The following is a 19022-nucleotide window of genomic DNA, read 5'->3' on the forward strand; positions in this document are numbered from 1 at the left end:
TCTTTTTAAATTATTTTAATACACTTGACGAGCCAACCAAACTTACTATCACATAAGTCAAATGTTCAATCCTGATTTCAGCTGGAACCAAATTTTTATTTTATTTTTTAATTTAATCCTACTTACAACTTAAACTCGTGAATTTAATGGACTTTAAGAGTTTGGTAATACGTTTATCTTAATCAAACCCTAAAGTATACAAACACACTAAAATGTTATAAGAAATAAAAAATTAAACAGTGTAAATCTTCATTCACCTTTTCACCATAGGCACTGAGATGAGAAAAAATCTGACACTAGAGAAATTTATGATAAAGTGACCTTAATGCGTAAAATTACTAGGCATATATGGTCAGATGTATTTTTTTTTTACCAGGGGAAATCAGTGGAAACACACGTGTGTGTGTCCTACTTTCTAATTATAGATAATTAAATTTAAATAATGATTTAAAAAATTAAAATGATAACATAGTTATTTCAATTTAAAACTATAATTAAATTTTAAATAACAGTATTCAAATGTAAAATTAAAAATAAAAATATGAAGGAAATGCTCAATATATAGATATAGATAATACATGTACATCAAATATTTTTTTCTACACCTAAATAAACCTAATATATTTACTTTTTTATGTAATTTTTCCTAGGTTTAATTGAAATTTAAAATGAGTTTTTAGAATTTTTAACTAATTTAGTTATTTATTTTTAAAAATACGTGAATTTAATTCTTTTAACTGAATTGTGTTAAGTTTATTGACTTTCCAAACGTATTTCATGACAATATCTGAATTGTTTACATTGTTTGACACATCTTCATTTCAACGTTAACTCAATTATTATCATAAAATGCGTTTTAAAAAAGTCAAATAAACTTAACAAAATTTGATATAAAAGACTAAATTCATGCATTTCAAAAGATGTATGACTAAATTGATATAAAGTTCCGAAGACAAACTAATTCCAAAATTTAGTGAAACTTGAGGGATCAAAAACATATTTAACCTTATTCCTAAACTATTTTATATTTTGAAAATAAAAGTGTAATTTGAATAATATTAAATAAGTGTAAATAAAGAAACAAAAGTATACATTATTGCACTTCCCGAAGAAAAGGTAAAAACAAAACACCACGGTGATTCTAGTTCGTTCTTCCGTGTTTTCAATTTTAGATTTTTATAATTCAAATTTAATATCTTAGTTATAATAAAAATGTTTAAATATCTTTTTCGTTCTCATTTTGGAAGTGTTTGTTGCGGATGATCCTCATTTTGACAACAGAATGTTTAAAATGGTCATCATTTTTTGAAAATGATCATCATTCTCGCAATTCGTGTTTTATTTGATCATTTTCTGTGACGCCGTTTAAATCAGTAACGGAGCATTGTACAAGTGACAAATGTTTGTATTACGTTGCATTGAGGTGTGTTACAATATACATGTGTGATAATTTTAGAAACCATGCAGAACATCACAATAATCCAAACACAAACAAACCCATAATAGAATTACGATAACCCTAACCCACAAGCAAACATAACCCAGAAAATTCTAAACCCACTTATTGAAATAAAGAGCTTAAGAAAGACGAAGACGAAGAAATCGCCTCCAACAATAAAGAGCACAACTGCAATCCAACTCAAACCCTAATTGCAAAATTTTCCCCAAATTGAAAAGTTAATGTTAACACACTCCAATGCAACATAATACTAGTGCCACCTGTATAAGGCTCTGTTTACTAATTTAAATGGCGTCATAAAAAAGACTAAACAAAACATGAATTGCGAAAATGAAAATAATTTTAAACATTCTGTAAAATATGATGACCATTCCACAATAAACACTATGAAAATAAAGATGAAAAAGGTCTTTAAGCCTACTAAAAATTAACAAGTTCAAAAGAGTGTTTGGAGTTGTGTTAGAACTCATTATATTGTATTCATTTTCTTTAATTTCTTTAATACGATCGGAGAGTTTTTATCACAACCCGTAATCATCCAAGAACTAAAGCATCATATTGCATACAAAAAGTGCACTGCGATTCGACGAAACAGTGTCGCTTTCTTGTTCATCGAGTGTATTCACTGACCAATTCTCGTTAATGTATTTTGCTTTCTTGTTCTTTAGATTTTTTTATGAAAACATTTATTCAATTCAGATTTAAGTTTTTATTTACAATTCAGTTCTGGTCTGATTCTGCGAAAGTGTGATTGAACATTGGAGATCGACATAGGAAGACGAAGAGCTATGGATTCTTCTTCTTCTTCTTCTCATATGGCTTCGCTTCCAGAAAATGCGACGGAGGAGCATTCACAACAGCAAACTCAACCTGATTCTGCTTTCGCTTCCGTTCCTCAACGCCCACCGACTAAGTAAGCTTCTGGCGATCTTCTTATTTTCACTTCTTCACTTCTCAACGGAATCGTTATTGGCATCTGCATGTGAATGACGGTGTTCACCATCGCTTTCCGTTTTAACTTTTAACTGTTGTTTACTGTAGGAGCTCTTCAGAAAAATACGCGCCTCTAGATTGGTCCCAGTATTTTGACAAAGAAGACGATGTTGCGATTCCCGCATCTAACGATGTTAGTCTGCGAATCTAAATCATGCTCTATTCTGTGACCGCTTTCTGTAATCCGATAAGATGAATTTTCCTCTGTTGTTTTTTTCCCATTTGTTCAGGTGTTTCATATTTACACGACAGGAACTGAAGGTCCCGTTGTATTCTGTTTACACGGGGGTGGTTATTCCGGGTACGATTGGTGCTAATGTGTCTTATTCATTGATGCTTCTCTTAATTTATAGTTACTATCAATGGTCCACGAAGTATTGTTGAATTTACTGTCGCCTACCTCTAAATTTCCTCTTCAGACCGTTGGTAGTGGAGTGTGCTAACTTTTTGGTTAATATTTGAAATTTCTTGATATTGTAGGAAAATTAAATGTTCACACATTGTTCTAAGAATACATTGTCTAAGTCTCGCTCAATGGACTAATGCTCTGTACTTTGATACATAAATTGAAATATAGTTGTGTAATTTCATGATGCATGTGGCCATGTGCTGGTGGTGTCTTTGCTTCTGCTAAGCAATGAAGGGAGTTTAATCTGTGCTTGTCCAATGCCTGTAGTTAATTTTAACATGTTTGCATAAGATTGTGAATCGTAACAATTAGATAGAATAACTTGAGAAATCAATATTGCGGAGAAATGTGTGACCTTGGACACATGCATATATGTGTGTGTATGTGTATTTGTGTGTGTGTATAAGGTTTTAGAAGGAAGCCCGCCACTTACATAATGAATTTTATGGTTAATTGTGGTAATGGATGTTAATAATTTCTCCTAATATGTGCACTAAGTATGTTTCTATTTCATAATCAATCACCCATTCACCTTTTGCATTGGGAGCTTTTCAGTACTTACTAAAATTTATTAGCCTGAATTTGGAGTACATTATTTGAAAATTTTGGTAATTCTTGGGTTTGTGCTCTAAATTTGGAGCAGTTATTTTCAGTGGTTTTTGAGGCTTTGACACTAAAGAGGGAAAGTCTATACGTGATGTACTGTCTTCATTGTTCTTTATCCCTAGTTTTATCCATTCACTTAAACGACTGACTGTTGTCTATTACACGTGGAACTAATTTCACTTTCGAAAGAGTACATAGTTTGGTGTTATTGAAGTTCTCATGTTAGATGGAATTAGTCTGTTCTTTTAGGCTACTGTGAAGGGTATTTTTAATGATTGTTTTTCAGCTTAGTCTTTAGTAATATAGCTTTACCAAAACTTGAAGCCTTTTCTAATGAAGCAACCAATAAAGGATTATTTCTTGAACCATTTACCTTGGGGGAGTTAAAGTCAATAAAATTTTGTAAATAACATTTTGTCATAATTTACCTCAAAAGCTTTAGTTTGAGCGTTAACGTATAGGTTGTTTATGACGTGGTACCTGTTGGAGATTCACATTGATAAGATGTATGGCCAAATTATAGTGGGTGTAAGGTTGTTCTAGACTTAAACAACACTTTTTAAAATGGTATAAGAACCTATCCTAATAAGTATACTTGGACCTATCATGCCACCTGCCTCAAGTTACCTACAAACATCCAGTTCTATGCACGAGATATCCAATTCGCAGCGTGAGTGGTTGTGTTGGAGATCTTATATTTACTAGAGATGTGATCAAATTATAACATGTAAGTGAGTGCAAACCTCACCTTATTAGTGAAGTTGGAACCTACCTTTTTATTTTCCTTTTCTTATTGGAGTATATGGAAATGTAAGCGTGTGCACATAAAGTATATCATATTTATAAGTGTTTCTCTTCGTACAGTAAAATTTTACTGCACAGTTAGATGGCCTGAATGCAAACTATGAGATAGTGTGTTGGGTGGTAGAGGCAACAATAAGGTAAGCTTAATGCTTTAGAATTGAAAATGTTCCTACGAATGAGGGAGCACACAAGACTGAATAGAACTATTAGTACAATCATTGGAGAAAGTAGGGATAGAATCCATAGTAGAAAAGGTAGTGTCTTGTCTTAGAATGTCTAGGCATGTTTAGAGAAGTTTCATTGGAGCACGAGTAAGTAAGAAGGGTGAATCAAATAGAATAGAGTCAAATTGTTGCAGGTAGAGGGAGACTGAAGAAAATTGTGGTCAAATCATTAGAGGGATTTTGAAATAATGTTCTATCTTTCCATTTATGAAACAAATTTATGGTGTAGCACAATTTCTCTAGCTGATCTTACCTAATGGGGAAAAGTCTCTAGATGTTAGAACATGCTAATTCAGAAACATGTCATTTATTAACATTTTATTTTGAAATTATTCATAACTTTACAACCTGATGAAAGTCTTCTCATTATATTTCCACAGGCTTTCGTTTGCTGTCTCAGCAAGTAAAATTAAGGAGAAAGCTAGGGTAGTGGCTATGGACTTGAGAGGCCATGGGAAATCATCAACAGAAAATGATATTGACTTATCTGTTGAGGTAAAAAGTAGTAAATGAACTAAATTGGATATCTTACCACTCATGTACTTGTAGAGGTGATCATCTTCTTGTGCAGACTATGTGCAACGATGTATTTGCTGTTATAAAGGAATTATATGGCAACTATCCTCCAACAATGATTCTTATTGGTCACAGGTGATTTTGTTTCTTAAATTAATTTTCTTGGATTTTTGTTATAGAGGCTTTAATACATGAAGTCAACTGTCAAAGACATCAATTAATAATGTTCCGATTTTGACACTTTTATCTTGGTTAAGCATGTTAGTCTCTGGAAGTAATATGGATTCTTTTCCAGCTTAAATGTGCCAAAAAATATATTTAAATATATCTATATAAGTCAACTGTGATTATCCTTCTATCACTGCCTTCGTTAGATGATGATTGTTAACCTTTCATAAGTTTGAAGTATTTTTTCCTTTTATAAGTTCAGAGTCTTTTAAGGGCATTTCAGTTTCTACTTCTCCTTTTGTTTCTTCATTTCAACTCCAAACACCCAAGAACACTCTATAAAAGAAACTTCAACTTGAAGTAATTTTTATGCTTAAAAAATCATAGGATTATGAAACAGCTATAACTTCAATCTGAAGTAGCTTTTTAAGCTCTAAATAGACCAAGTCATATGCTACTAAGTTGCTAAAAGAAGAACTTTATGTACTTCGTTTGATACATGAAACCCATTAGTCTCAAAGATCAAAGCATTTTTCCCTGATATTTGCTACCTGCCCCTTCACCACAGCTTTACTACATCTGACTAGAGTTATCATCCTTCAATCACTGTGTATTGTGCTTCATAACTCATTAGCATAATGCATCTGCTATAAAACTGTAATGTGGCATGACTACAAATGTTATGATTTCTTTGTATGAGATTGATAAGCCGCTGCAAGGATATTCTGTATAACTGTTATGTATTACCGCTTTAATTTCACATCTGCATTTACTCTTGCAGATATTTGTGTTTCTTTTTCTATTTTTGTCTGTGTCTGCACCACTTGTCTTTATTTTTCACTTATTTTCTTTTCTGAATTTTATTCCTATGAATATGTTTGGTGTACTGAGCATGACCAATTTTCCACTTGTATAAATTACATTTAACTTCGTTGTATATTATTGTTATTATCGGTTATTAAATTTGTTTCATTATTAAAGCATGGGAGGATCAATTGCTGTGCATGTTGCTGCAAGAAAATCATTGTCCACCTTGGCTGGGTTGGTTGTCGTGGATGTTGTAGAGGTTGGCTTCTGTAGTTAGTTGCCACATTACTTTTGTGATAACTTTTTTCGTCATTGGAACAAAAATGTTGATTGTCTCAACAATTTCAGGGAACAGCTATGGCTTCACTCATTCATATGCAGAAAATTCTATCAAACAGGATGCAACATTTTTCAAGCATTGAAAAAGCTGTGAGCCCTGCTCTATACCTTCTTTCATTTGTGTTTCAAGTTTTGTGTTATCTGTTGTGTCTACTGTTTCTGATTTTGATCTTTTTTATTTTCTTTTTGTTGTCATTATTAAAGCAGTCTTTAAAAATTATTTTTGAATGTCATCCCAATCCCAGTTTATCATATTCCACCTCCGTCGCCGTCGCCGGAGCCTCCTCTACCCGTTTTGACCCTCAAATCTCTGTTCCGGTGAAGTGCAGTGGCACCTCTTGTGGAAATCGTCACTTTGGAATTCAAAAATCGTCACTATTTCACTGTTTTCCGATATCCTCTCTGTTTTCATTTATTCTCTTGATCATATCATGGCCACTGGAGGAACTGGGAGTGCTATTTCATTCTCCGGAAGCCCCTGCATTACGTCCGAGAAACTAAATGGCCAAAATTACTTATCTTGGTCCGCTGCCGTCGAGATGTGGTTTCTCGGTCAAGGACACCACGAACACCTTGAGAAAGATGGCACCCACGTACCTTCTGAAAAAGCTGAACAGTGGAAACAAGCGGATTTCCAACTATGTGCTTTATTGTGGCAGTCGGTGGAACCACGACTTTTGATGTCCCTACGGGCCTTCAAAACTTGCCATTCGTTTTGGAAGCGAACTCAGAATATCTATGCAAATGATATTCAACACCTCTATGATTCGGCGAACAAGTTGGCATCTATGAAAATGACTAACCATGATATGATGTCATTCATGAATGACGCTCAAGCTGTTGTGGAAGAACTTCGAATGTTCTTGGAAGTCGACTCTCTAGATGAAATGAAGAAAAAGATTGACAAGTACTATATGGTAATGATCCTCCGCGCTATACACCCAGACTTTAATCATATCCGAGATCAGCTTTTGACCTCTCATGAGGTTCCTTCCATGGAAACTTTGATCACCTGCATGATACGTGTTCCAACTCTTCAAACTCCAGAAACTCTTGCTGTAATGGAACCATCTGTCATGGTTGCCACCCGAGGAAGAGGGGGTCGTGGAACTAGAGGAGGTGGACGTGGAGGTCGTGGGCGTCCTCAGTGTACGTATTGTAAAAGGATGGGTCATACCCAAGAAAACTGCTACACTTTACATGGATTTCCTGCCAAAACAGCCAATGTCTCCCAGGCAGAGACTACTGACTCCAAGTTCACTGAGGACGAGTATCAAGAGTACCTACGCCTCAAATCCAACAGCTTGGCACAATCATCTCAAGCTCCAAGTACATCAACTGTTTGCATCTCTCAATCCATGGAAGGTCACAATTCATGGGTAATTGACTCTGGTGCTTCTGATCACATTTCTGGTAATACCTCCTTGTTCTCAACCATTTCATTCCAAGAAAAATCTCATTTTATAACCCTCGCAAATGGTTCTAAAACATCCTCAAAGGGAGTCGGTCAAGCCATCTTATCTCCGTCCTTAAATCTAAAATCTGTCCTTTTTGTCCCTAATTGTCCTTTCAATTTAATTTCCTTAAGTCAGTTAACCAAAACATTGAATTGCTTTGTAACCTTCGATAACAAATCTTTTGTTATACAGGAGCGTGGCTCGGGGAGACAGATTGGAGAAGGATATGAAGCGGGCGGATTATACCATTTTAGATCTCGTCCACGTATGTCATGTGTTGCAGCCCCCAATCCTAAAATGTTACATGATCGGCTTGGTCACCCTCACCTGTCCAAGTTAAAGAAAATGTTTCCTGAACTTAGTCGTCTCCAGACTTTAGAATGTGAGTCATGTCAACTAAGAGAACATGTTAGATCTACCTTTCCTAAAAGATCTCAATCAAAGTGTATTTCTAGTTTTTCTGTCATCCATTCCGATATCTGGGGACCTAGTCGTGTCTCATCTTTTGGCTTTAGGTATTTTGTTACTTTCATTGATGAATATTCGAGATGTACTTGGGTTTATCTTATGAAAGATCGTTCTGAATTATTATCCCTCTTCACATCCTTTTTGAATGAAATCAAGAATCAATTTGGTCAAGTAATTAAAATCTTAAGAAGTGACAATGCCAAAGAGTATTTTTCGTCGGCTCTTTCCAATGTTTTGAGTTCCCATGGTATGCTGCACCAGTCTACTTGTCCTCATACGCCACAACAAAATGGTATAGCAGAAAGAAAAAATAGACACTTAGTTGAAACTGCTCGTACCCTTTTGCTTAGTGCCAACGTTCCTGTCCATCACTGGGGAGATGCCATCTTAGCTGCAGGTTTTCTTATTAATCGAATGCCATCTTCCTCTCTCAATCATAAGGTCCCTTTCTCCATTCTGTTTCCAGACAATCCTTTCTTTCACACTTCTCCTAGAGTTTTTGGTTGTGTATGTTTTGTTCATGACATGTCTCCCGGGTTAGACAAGCTTTCTGCTCGCTCTCTCAAATGTGTTTTCTTGGGCTATTCACGACTTCAAAAAGGGTATCGATGTTACTCTCCTGAAACCAAGAAATATTACATGTCTGCCAATGTTACTTTTTTTGAACAGACTCCTTACTTCTCTCCATCTGTTCAAGATGTCCATGTCATACAGCAGGTCCTTCCTATTCCCGTGGTTGAGTACAATATTTCCAATGTCCCTGTCCCTCCAAGTCTCGACCAAAGTCCTCCTGAGCCATCATCTCCACCTATTGATTCTCTCCAACACAGGACGCCGACGAATAGTCCAGTTGTTCAAGAACATGGTGAATCCCCTGCTTCAGATTCTTCTCCCTCGTCTCTTGATCCCACGACTCTTGGTGAAGGTGATTCAGGTTGGCCCATTGCTCTCCGAAAAGGTACTCGTTCCTCTCGAAATCCACATCCCATTTATAATTTTCTTAGCTATCACCGATTATCGCCTTCCTATTGTTCACTTTTATCCTCAATGTCTTCTGTTGTTATTCCCAAAAATGTGAATGAAGCACTTGATCATCCTGGATGGTGACAAGCCATGATTGCAGAGATGCAGGCTCTTGAAAGCAATCATACTTGGGAGCTCGTGCCCCTCCCTTCGGGTAAGAAGGCTGTTGGTTGTCACTGGGTGTATGCAATTAAAGTTGGCCCCGATGGTCAAGTTGATCGACTCAAAGCCCGATTGGTTGCAAAAGGGTACACTCAGGTTTATGGCCTTGACTATTGTGACACCTTCTCTCCCGTGGCCAAGATGACTCTATTCGCCTCTTCTTTGCAATGGCAGCAATTTGTCACTGGCCGCTTCATCAATTGGATATCAAAAATGCCTTCCTTCATGGTGATCTTGAGGAGGAAGTTTACATGGAGCAACCTCCTGGGTTTGTTGCTCAGGAGGAGTCTGGTACGGTATGCAAATTGCATCGATCTTTATATGGCCTCAAACAATCACCACGAGCTTGGTTTGGAAAATTCAGCTCCATTGTTCAGAAATTTGGGTTAAGACGCAGTGAGGCAGATCACTCAGTCTTTTACAAACATACCTCTCCTGGGAAATGTGTCTACCTAATAGTATATGTTGATGATATTGTTATTACAGGAAATGATACTACTGGAATATCTCAACTGAAGGAGCACTTGTGTAAACATTTTCAAACCAAGGATCTCAGAAGCCTCAAATACTTCTTGGGCATTGAAGTAGCTCAGTCAAAAGATGGAGTTGTAATCTCTCAAAGGAAATATGCTCTTGATATATTACAAGAAACAGGAATGATTGACTGCAGACCAGTAGAGAGTCCTATGGACCCAAATCAGAAGTTAACAACAAAAGAAGGCGAATTATTCTCCGATCCAGAGAGATATAGGAGGCTCGTTGGAAAGTTAATTTATCTCACTATTACGAGGCCTGATCTATCTTTCGCAGTTGGAATTGTTAGCCAGTTTATGCAGACTCCATGTCTTGGACATTGGAATGCCATCATCCGTATTTTAAGGTACCTCAAGAAGGCTCCAGGACAAGGTTTGCTATATGAAGATAAAGGAAATGTTCAAATCTCTGGGTACTGTGATGCTGATTGGGCAGGCTCTCCTATTGACAGACGCTCTACTACGGGATATTGTGTCCTCCTTGGAGGAAATGTTATCTCTTGGAAAAGTAAGAAGCAAAATGTAGTGGCTCGATCCACCACTGAAGCTGGATATCGGGCAATGGCGTCTCTCACGTGTGAACTCGTATGGGTAAAGCAATTTCTTCGAGAGCTTAACTTCTGTGAAATTCAGACCATGAAGATGTACTGTGACAACCAGGCTGCTCTCCACATTGCATCAAATCTAGTGTTTCATGAGAGAACTAAACACATAGAAATTGACTGCCACTTTGTTCGACAAAAATTGATGACCAAGGAAATTTGTACTGAGTTCGTTGGGTCAAATGACCAACTTGCAGATGTGTTGACCAAGTCATTAAGGGGACCTCGGATTGAGTTCATTTGTTCCAAGCTTGGTTCATACAATTTGTATGCTCCAGCTTGAGGGGGAGTGTTAGAATTATTACCTATTGTATCATTAACCCTATGTGTAGGGTGTTGAGTGTGGGAAACTACCTACTGCCGTATCTACTGTTGCATGTAATCATGCCTAGTATCTTAGAGTAGTCTTTTCATATCTACTTGCTTCATTATAAATAGAAGAGGAGGAGAGTGATACTGTTGTCCACTACTCATATATTTTAAAGTCTCAGTCTCAAGTTGGTATCAGAGCGGGTCGATCCTGCTCTGGTTTCTGTCTCATCTGGTCCGTCACCGCTGTCCACGGTTGATCGCCGTTAGTCACCGCCGCTGTCTGCGGCTGTCCAAGTTCAGTTAACCTCGTTTCTGAACTACCCAACACTGTCAAACAACATTTCAACTCTGTCCGCCACTGTCTGCGTCCTCCGCCACTGTCTGTCGCCGTCCGCCACCGTCCGCTGCCGTCCACCGACGCAGTTCCGTCCGGAAACCACCGGATCTGAACCACCTCTCCGCGCGACAGCCAACCCCGCCGGTGTCGCAGGCAGCGTCGTCGCCACGCGCAGCTTCTCTGTTCGCTGTAGTCAGGCGCGTGCCGCCCACGCGCCGCCTTCCCGTCACCAGTTCGTCGTCGCGCCACCTCCGTCGCCGTCGCCAGAGCCTCCTCTACCCGTTTTGACCCTCAAATCTCTGTTCCGGTGAAGTCCAGTGGCACCTCTTGTGGAAATCGTCACTTTGGAATTCGAAAATCGTCACTGTTTCACTGTTTTCCGATATCCTCTCTGTTTTCATGGCCACTGGAGGAATTGGGAGTGCTATTTCATTCTCCGGAAGCCCCTGCATTACGTCCGAGAAACTAAATGGCCAAAATTACTTATCTTGGTCCGCTGCCGTCGAGATGTGGTTTCTCGGTCAAGGACACCACGAACACCTTGAGAAAGATGGCAGCCACGTACCTTCTGAAAAAGCTGAACAGTGGAAACAAGCGGATTTCCAACTATGTGCTCTATTGTGGCAGTCGGTGGAACCACAACTTTTGATGTCCCTACGGGCCTTCAAAACTTGCCATTCGTTTTGGAAGCGAACTCAGAATATCTATGCAAATGATATTCAATGCCTCTATGATTCGGCGAACAAGTTGGCATCTATGAAAATGACTAACCATGATATGATGTCATTCATGAATGACGCTCAAGCTGCTGTGGAAGAACTTCGAATGTTCTTGGAAGTCGACTCTCTAGATGAAGGAGGAGCATTCAAAACAGCAAACTCAACCCGATTCTGCTTTCGCTTCCGTTCCTCAACGCCCACCGACTAAGTAAGCTTCTGGCGATCTTCTTATTTTCACTTCTTCACTTCTCAACGGAATCGTTATTGGCATCTGCATGTGAATGACGGTTTTCACCATCGCTTTCTGTTTTAACTTTTAACTGTTGTTTACTGTAGGAGCTCTTCAGAAAAAAACGCGCCTCTAGATTGGTCCCAGTATTTTGACAAAGAAGACGATGTTGCGATTCCCGCATCTAACGATGTTAGTCTGCGAATCTAAATCATGCTCTATTCTGTGACCGCTTTCTGTAATCCGATAAGATGAATTTTCCTCTGTTGTTTTTTTCCCATTTGTTCAGGTGTTTCATATTTATACGGCAGGAACTGAAGGTCCCGTTGTATTCTGTTTACACGGGGGTGGTTATTCCGGGTACGATTGGTGCTAATGTGTCTTATTCATTGATGCTTCTCTTAATTTATAGTTACTATCAATGGTCCACGAAGTATTGTTGAATTTACTGTCGCCTACCTCTAAATTTCTTCTTCAGACCGTTGGTAGTGGAGTGTGCTAACTTTTTGGTTAATATTTGAAATTTCTTGATATTGTAGGAAAATTAAATGTTCACACATTGTTCTAAGAATACATTGTCTAAGTCTCGCTCAATGGACTAATGCTCTGTACTTTGATACATAAATTGAAATATAGTTGTGTAATTTCATGATGCATGTGGCCATGTGCTGGTGGTGTCTTTGCTTCTGCTAAGCAATGAAGGGAGTTTAATCTGTGCTTGTCCAATGCCTGTAGTTAATTTTAACATGTTTGCATAAGATTGTGAATCGTAACAATTAGATAGAATAACTTGAGAAATCAATATTGCGGAGAAATGTGTGACCTTGGACACATGCATATATGTGTGTGTATGTGTATTTGTGTGTGTGTATAAGGTTTTAGAAGGAAGCCCGCCACTTACATAATGAATTTTATGGTTAATTGTGGTAATGGATGTTAATAATTTCTCCTAATATGTGCACTAAGTATGTTTCTATTTCATAATCAATCACCCATTCACCTTTTGCATTGGGAGCTTTTCAGTACTTACTAAAATTTATTAGCCTGAATTTGGAGTACATTATTTGAAAATTTTGGTAATTCTTGGGTTTGTGCTCTAAATTTGGAGCAGTTATTTTCAGTGGTTTTTGAGGCTTTGACACTAAAGAGGGAAAGTCTATACGTGATGTACTGTCTTCATTGTTCTTTATCCCTAGTTTTATCCATTCACTTAAACGACTGACTGTTGTCTATTACACGTGGAACTAATTTCACTTTCGAAAGAGTACATAGTTTGGTGTTATTGAAGTTCTCATGTTAGATGGAATTAGTCTGTTCTTTTAGGCTACTGTGAAGGGTATTTTTAATGATTGTTTTTCAGCTTAGTCTTTAGTAATATAGCTTTACCAAAACTTGAAGCCTTTTCTAATGAAGCAACCAATAAAGGATTATTTCTTGAACCATTTACCTTGGGGGAGTTAAAGTCAATAAAATTTTGTAAATAACATTTTGTCATAATTTACCTCAAAAGCTTTAGTTTGAGCGTTAACGTATAGGTTGTTTATGACGTGGTACCTGTTGGAGATTCACATTGATAAGATGTATGGCCAAATTATAGTGGGTGTAAGGTTGTTCTAGACTTAAACAACACTTTTTAAAATGGTATAAGAACCTATCCTAATAAGTATACTTGGACCTATCATGCCACCTGCCTCAAGTTACCTACAAACATCCAGTTCTATGCACGAGATATCCAATTCGCAGCGTGAGTGGTTGTGTTGGAGATCTTATATTTACTAGAGATGTGATCAAATTATAACATGTAAGTGAGTGCAAACCTCACCTTATTAGTGAAGTTGGAACCTACCTTTTTATTTTCCTTTTCTTATTGGAGTATATGGAAATGTAAGCGTGTGCACATAAAGTATATCATATTTATAAGTGTTTCTCTTCGTACAGTAAAATTTTACTGCACAGTTAGATGGCCTGAATGCAAACTATGAGATAGTGTGTTGGGTGGTAGAGGCAACAATAAGGTAAGCTTAATGCTTTAGAATTGAAAATGTTCCTACGAATGAGGGAGCACACAAGACTGAATAGAACTATTAGTACAATCATTGGAGAAAGTAGGGATAGAATCCATAGTAGAAAAGGTAGTGTCTTGTCTTAGAATGTCTAGGCATGTTTAGAGAAGTTTCATTGGAGCACGAGTAAGTAAGAAGGGTGAATCAAATAGAATAGAGTCAAATTGTTGCAGGTAGAGGGAGACTGAAGAAAATTGTGGTCAAATCATTAGAGGGATTTTGAAATAATGTTCTATCTTTCCATTTATGAAACAAATTTATGGTGTAGCACAATTTCTCTAGCTGATCTTACCTAATGGGGAAAAGTCTCTAGATGTTAGAACATGCTAATTCAGAAACATGTCATTTATTAACATTTTATTTTGAAATTATTCATAACTTTACAACCTGATGAAAGTCTTCTCATTATATTTCCACAGGCTTTCGTTTGCTGTCTCAGCAAGTAAAATTAAGGAGAAAGCTAGGGTAGTGGCTATGGACTTGAGAGGCCATGGGAAATCATCAACAGAAAATGATATTGACTTATCTGTTGAGGTAAAAAGTAGTAAATGAACTAAATTGGATATCTTACCACTCATGTACTTGTAGAGGTGATCATCTTCTTGTGCAGACTATGTGCAACGATGTATTTGCTGTTATAAAGGAATTATATGGCAACTATCCTCCAACAATGATTCTTATTGGTCACAGGTGATTTTGTTTCTTAAATTAATTTTCTTGGATTTTTGTTATAGAGGCTTTAATACATGAAGTCAACTGTCAAAGACATCAATTAATAATGTTCCGATTTTGACACTTTTATCTTGGTTAAGCATGTTAGTCTCTGGAAGTAATATGGATTCTTTTCCAGCTTAAATGTGCAAGAAAATATATTTAAATATATCTATATAAGTCAACTGTGATTATCCTTCTATCACTGCCTTCGTTAGATGATGATTGTTAACCTTTCATAAGTTTGAAGTATTTTTTCCTTTTATAAGTTCAGAGTCTTTTAAGGGCATTTCAGTTTCTACTTCTCCTTTTGTTTCTTCATTTCAACTCCAAACACCCAAGAACACTCTATAAAAGAATCTTCAACTTGAAGTAATTTTTATGCTTAAAAAATCATAGGATTATGAAACAGCTATAACTTCAATCTGAAGTAGCTTTTTAAGCTCTAAATAGACCAAGTCATATGCTACTAAGTTGCTAAAAGAAGAACTTTATGTACTTCGTTTGATACATGAAACCCATTAGTCTCAAAGATCAAAGCATTTTTCCCTGATATTTGCTACCTGCCTCTTCACCACAGCTTTACTACATCTGACTAGAGTTATCATCCTTCAATCACTGTGTATTGTGCTTCATAACTCATTAGCATAATGCATCTGCTATAAAACTGTAATGTGGCATGACTACAAATGTTATGATTTCTTTGTATGAGATTGATAAGTCGCTGCAAGGATATTCTGTATAACTGTTATGTATTACCGCTTTAATTTCACATCTGCATTTACTCTTGCAGATATTTGTGTTTCTTTTTCTATTTTTGTCTGTGTCTGCACCACTTGTCTTTATTTTTCACTTATTTTCTTTTCTGAATTTTATTCCTATGAATATGTTTGGTGTACTGAGCATGACCAATTTTCCACTTGTATAAATTACATTTAACTTCATTGTATATTATTGTTATTATCGGTTATTAAATTTGTTTCATTATTAAAGCATGGGAGGATCAATTGTTGTGCATGTTGCTGCAAGAAAATCATTGTCCACCTTGGCTGGGTTGGTTGTCGTGGATGTTGTAGAGGTTGGCTTTTGTAGTTAGTTGCCGCATTACTTTTGTGATTACTTTTTTCGTCATTGGAACAAAAATGTTGATTGTCTCAACAATTTCAGGGAACAACTATGACTTCACTCATTCATATGCAGAAAATTCTATCAAACAGGATGCAACATTTTTCAAGCATTGAAAAAGCTGTGAGCCCTGCTCTATACCTTCTTTCATTTGTGTTTCAAGTTTTGTGTTATCTGTTGTGTCTACTGTTTCTGATTTTGATCTTTTTTATTTTCTTTTTGTTGTCATTATTAAAGCAGTCTTTAAAAATTATTTTTGAATGTCATCCCAATCCCAGTTTATAATATTCCTCTTGAATATTGAGTTTTGGTTAGAAATGCACTTGAAATTGGTTTTTAAAACTGATTTATTTTTTTTTTGTTGAAATATCTAACAAAGTTATAACGTAATCATTGTTTTTGAATAAGAGGCACTGGTGCAAATTATCAACCTCTAAACCGACCCACTAATTTACAAGCTTCATGGCACGAGAAATTATTTGTTAGTGCACAAAGTTCGTGGAGCCAAGAACCAAGAACACTAAAAGTATTTAATCAAGGGAGGTCTTGAACGTGAAAAAAAAAATAATGTATGGAAACATAGAATGAGTACCTTTCGATTGTTATAAGCCATAGCTTAAGTTTGCTAACATACATTATTATATTTGTACATGCCAAGTGGTTTATTTTTGTTTTGGGCTTAAATATAATTTTGGCCCCCCTATTTTGTTTAATCTTCACTTTCAGCCTCTCCCGTTTTCCATTTTAAAATTGAGATTTGGTCCTATTTTAATAGGAAATCCAGAATTTTGGTTCAGTCCACAATTTTGTTTGTGTTTGATTTCTTTTATTATGGTCCGATTGAATCCTAGACCTAACATATTCATTTAAGGTCCAAAAAAATATTTAACTAATTAAAATTAAGAAATACAAAAAATAAGTGTAGACAAAATTGAAGATTGGTCTACAATTGTGGATTTTTTTTAAAAGAGGGGGACTAAATATCTATTTAAAAATGGGAGGACTTAAATTGAAACTTGAACAAAATAGAGGGATCAAAATCGTATTTAAACTTTTAATTTAATTGATCTGCCTCTGTCATTCACCGGCCAATGGCACCATCAGTACTAAAACATCAATTGAGATTTTCCTTTGGAGGCATTTTTTTTCCATGTCATATCATGTGGCTATGTTATAAAACCTGCAGAAGCTCTAGGTTTAAGTGAAGGCTCACTGTTGTTTCATTTATTCTGGTGAATTTGACGTCAGTTGAAATTGCTTCTGTTCAGATTGAATGGAGTGTCAGGGCGGGGTCTGTAAGAAATATTGATTCTGCTCGTGTATCCATCCCTCCCACATTAAAATATGATGAGTCAAAGAAATGGTGAGTAGTAATGCTTCTCTTAACTTTTCATTACATTGATAGAATAATTCAAAATATAATGTTGTTCACCAGTTCCTATATGCATTCTAAACATCTGGTTACATATCCTTTTGTTTTTAGTTTTATGCTTGATTAGTATGAAGCTGATTTGTTGCAGTTATCTTTACCGGACTGAGCTGGAAAAGACTGAACAATATTGGAAAGGCTGGTATGTTTTTATCTTAACTTTCATGCCAGATGTTCACAGCAGTTGCAAATTGTGTATATGTGAATGAAACCAATTACTTTCTATGTTTTCTAACTTCTAAGTAAGAGGTGGATTGTGTGGGGTTCACTTTTGATTGTTGTTGGGTAATTGCTTCATATATTGTTCTTGTGTAGATTTTGGTTGAGTCTTTACGCAGAGAGGAACGTGTAAAAACAATGACCGTTGGGTCCTTTCTTTCCACAAATTTTCTTCACTTTTTTCTTGAAGAATTTTATGATATATACTTCCTTGTAATGCAGAGCATGATTACTTGATTCTAAAACAACGAAACTAGGCTAAGTTTTCGTCAAAAGCTCTTATGGTATCTTACTATCCCTTTAAGGAGTTAATATTTTTTCTTACAGGTATGAAGGACTCTCTGATAATGTGTCCAAAAACTATGTCGTGACTGTTTATTTAAATACCTTACAATGAATTTGTCCAAAAACTATGTCGTGAGTTACATGTTTCTTGTGTATGGGTTGCAAGCTGCTGCTGCTGAAGAACTTCCACCAATTTTTGTTGTCAAGTATCAAGTGCAAATTTATTGAAAGAAATGAAATATTGTTTGTCTTCCTAGGGGAGAACAGAGTGGGGCCCACCATTCATGTTGGATAGTATATTTATTTAAATACCTTACAATTAATTTGTCCAAAAACTATGTCCTGGGTTACATGTTTCTTGTGTATGGGTTGCAAGCTGCTGCTGCTGAAGAACTTCCACCAATTTTTGTTGTCATGTATCAAGTGCAAATTTATTGAAAGAAATGAAATATTGTTTGTCTTCCTAGGGGGGAACAGAGTGGGGCCCACCATTCATGTTGGATAGTATATTTATTTAAATACCTTGCAATTAATTTGTCCAAAAACTATGTCCTGGGTTACATGTTTCTTGTGTATGGGTTGCAAGCTGCTGCTGCTGAAGAACGTCCACCAATTTTTGAGTGAAGGGAGGTTGAGGTGTTAATGAAGATCAGTGCGTGAGTGAGTGAACAAGAAAATGGCAGGTGAGGATAAGCGGTGGGAGCAGCGGTGGTGAGCGTCGACATTGGGGAAAAGTATAGGTTAGGTTATGAAATTGGGAGTGTGGAGGGGTTCGGGGATTGAGCAACGACAGCAGAAAAAGTTGCCTCGAACTGTTGGTGGAGACGGAGAGGGAGAGGGAGAGGGAGAGGGTTAAGGTTTCTCGCAGGGAGGGGTTCGAACGGTTGGTGGAGACAGAGCGGGAGAGGGAGAGGGAGAGGGATTCGGGAAGGGTTATTTGGGCGGTGTGTGTGCGGGAAGAAGGCAAGGAGAGGGTTCTGTGTGTGTGCGGGCGCTTTGGAGAAAGAAAAATGAGAAATGGAG

The 19022-nt window shown here is 36.8% G+C and overlaps 2 protein-coding genes across 2 annotated transcripts; both read left to right on the plus strand.

Moving 5' to 3' along the window:
- Positions 1–1876: 1876 nt before the first annotated feature.
- LOC114173666 (protein phosphatase methylesterase 1-like) lies at positions 1877–18544 on the plus strand. The gene is made up of 12 exons (XM_028058174.1): positions 1877–2103; positions 2184–2323; positions 12098–12146; positions 12275–12359; positions 12457–12527; positions 14650–14764; positions 14841–14920; positions 15935–16019; positions 16109–16189; positions 17335–17429; positions 17587–17637; positions 18042–18544. The coding sequence occupies exons 2-12, from the start codon at positions 2248–2250 to the stop codon at positions 18109–18111; spliced, it is 858 nt and encodes a 285-aa protein (XP_027913975.1). The 5' UTR covers positions 1877–2103; positions 2184–2247; the 3' UTR covers positions 18112–18544.
- On the plus strand, positions 6085–6936 carry LOC114173665. Its single transcript, XM_028058172.1, has 2 exons — positions 6085–6245; positions 6335–6936. Exons 1-2 carry the CDS (start codon positions 6162–6164, stop codon positions 6824–6826), a joined length of 576 nt encoding a protein of 191 aa, XP_027913973.1. The 5' UTR covers positions 6085–6161; the 3' UTR covers positions 6827–6936.
- Positions 18545–19022: the final 478 nt, after the last annotated feature.

The sequence above is a fragment of the Vigna unguiculata genome, chromosome 2, assembly GCF_004118075.2.
Source record: "Vigna unguiculata cultivar IT97K-499-35 chromosome 2, ASM411807v1, whole genome shotgun sequence".
In the NCBI taxonomy this organism is placed as follows: domain Eukaryota; kingdom Viridiplantae; phylum Streptophyta; class Magnoliopsida; order Fabales; family Fabaceae; genus Vigna; species Vigna unguiculata.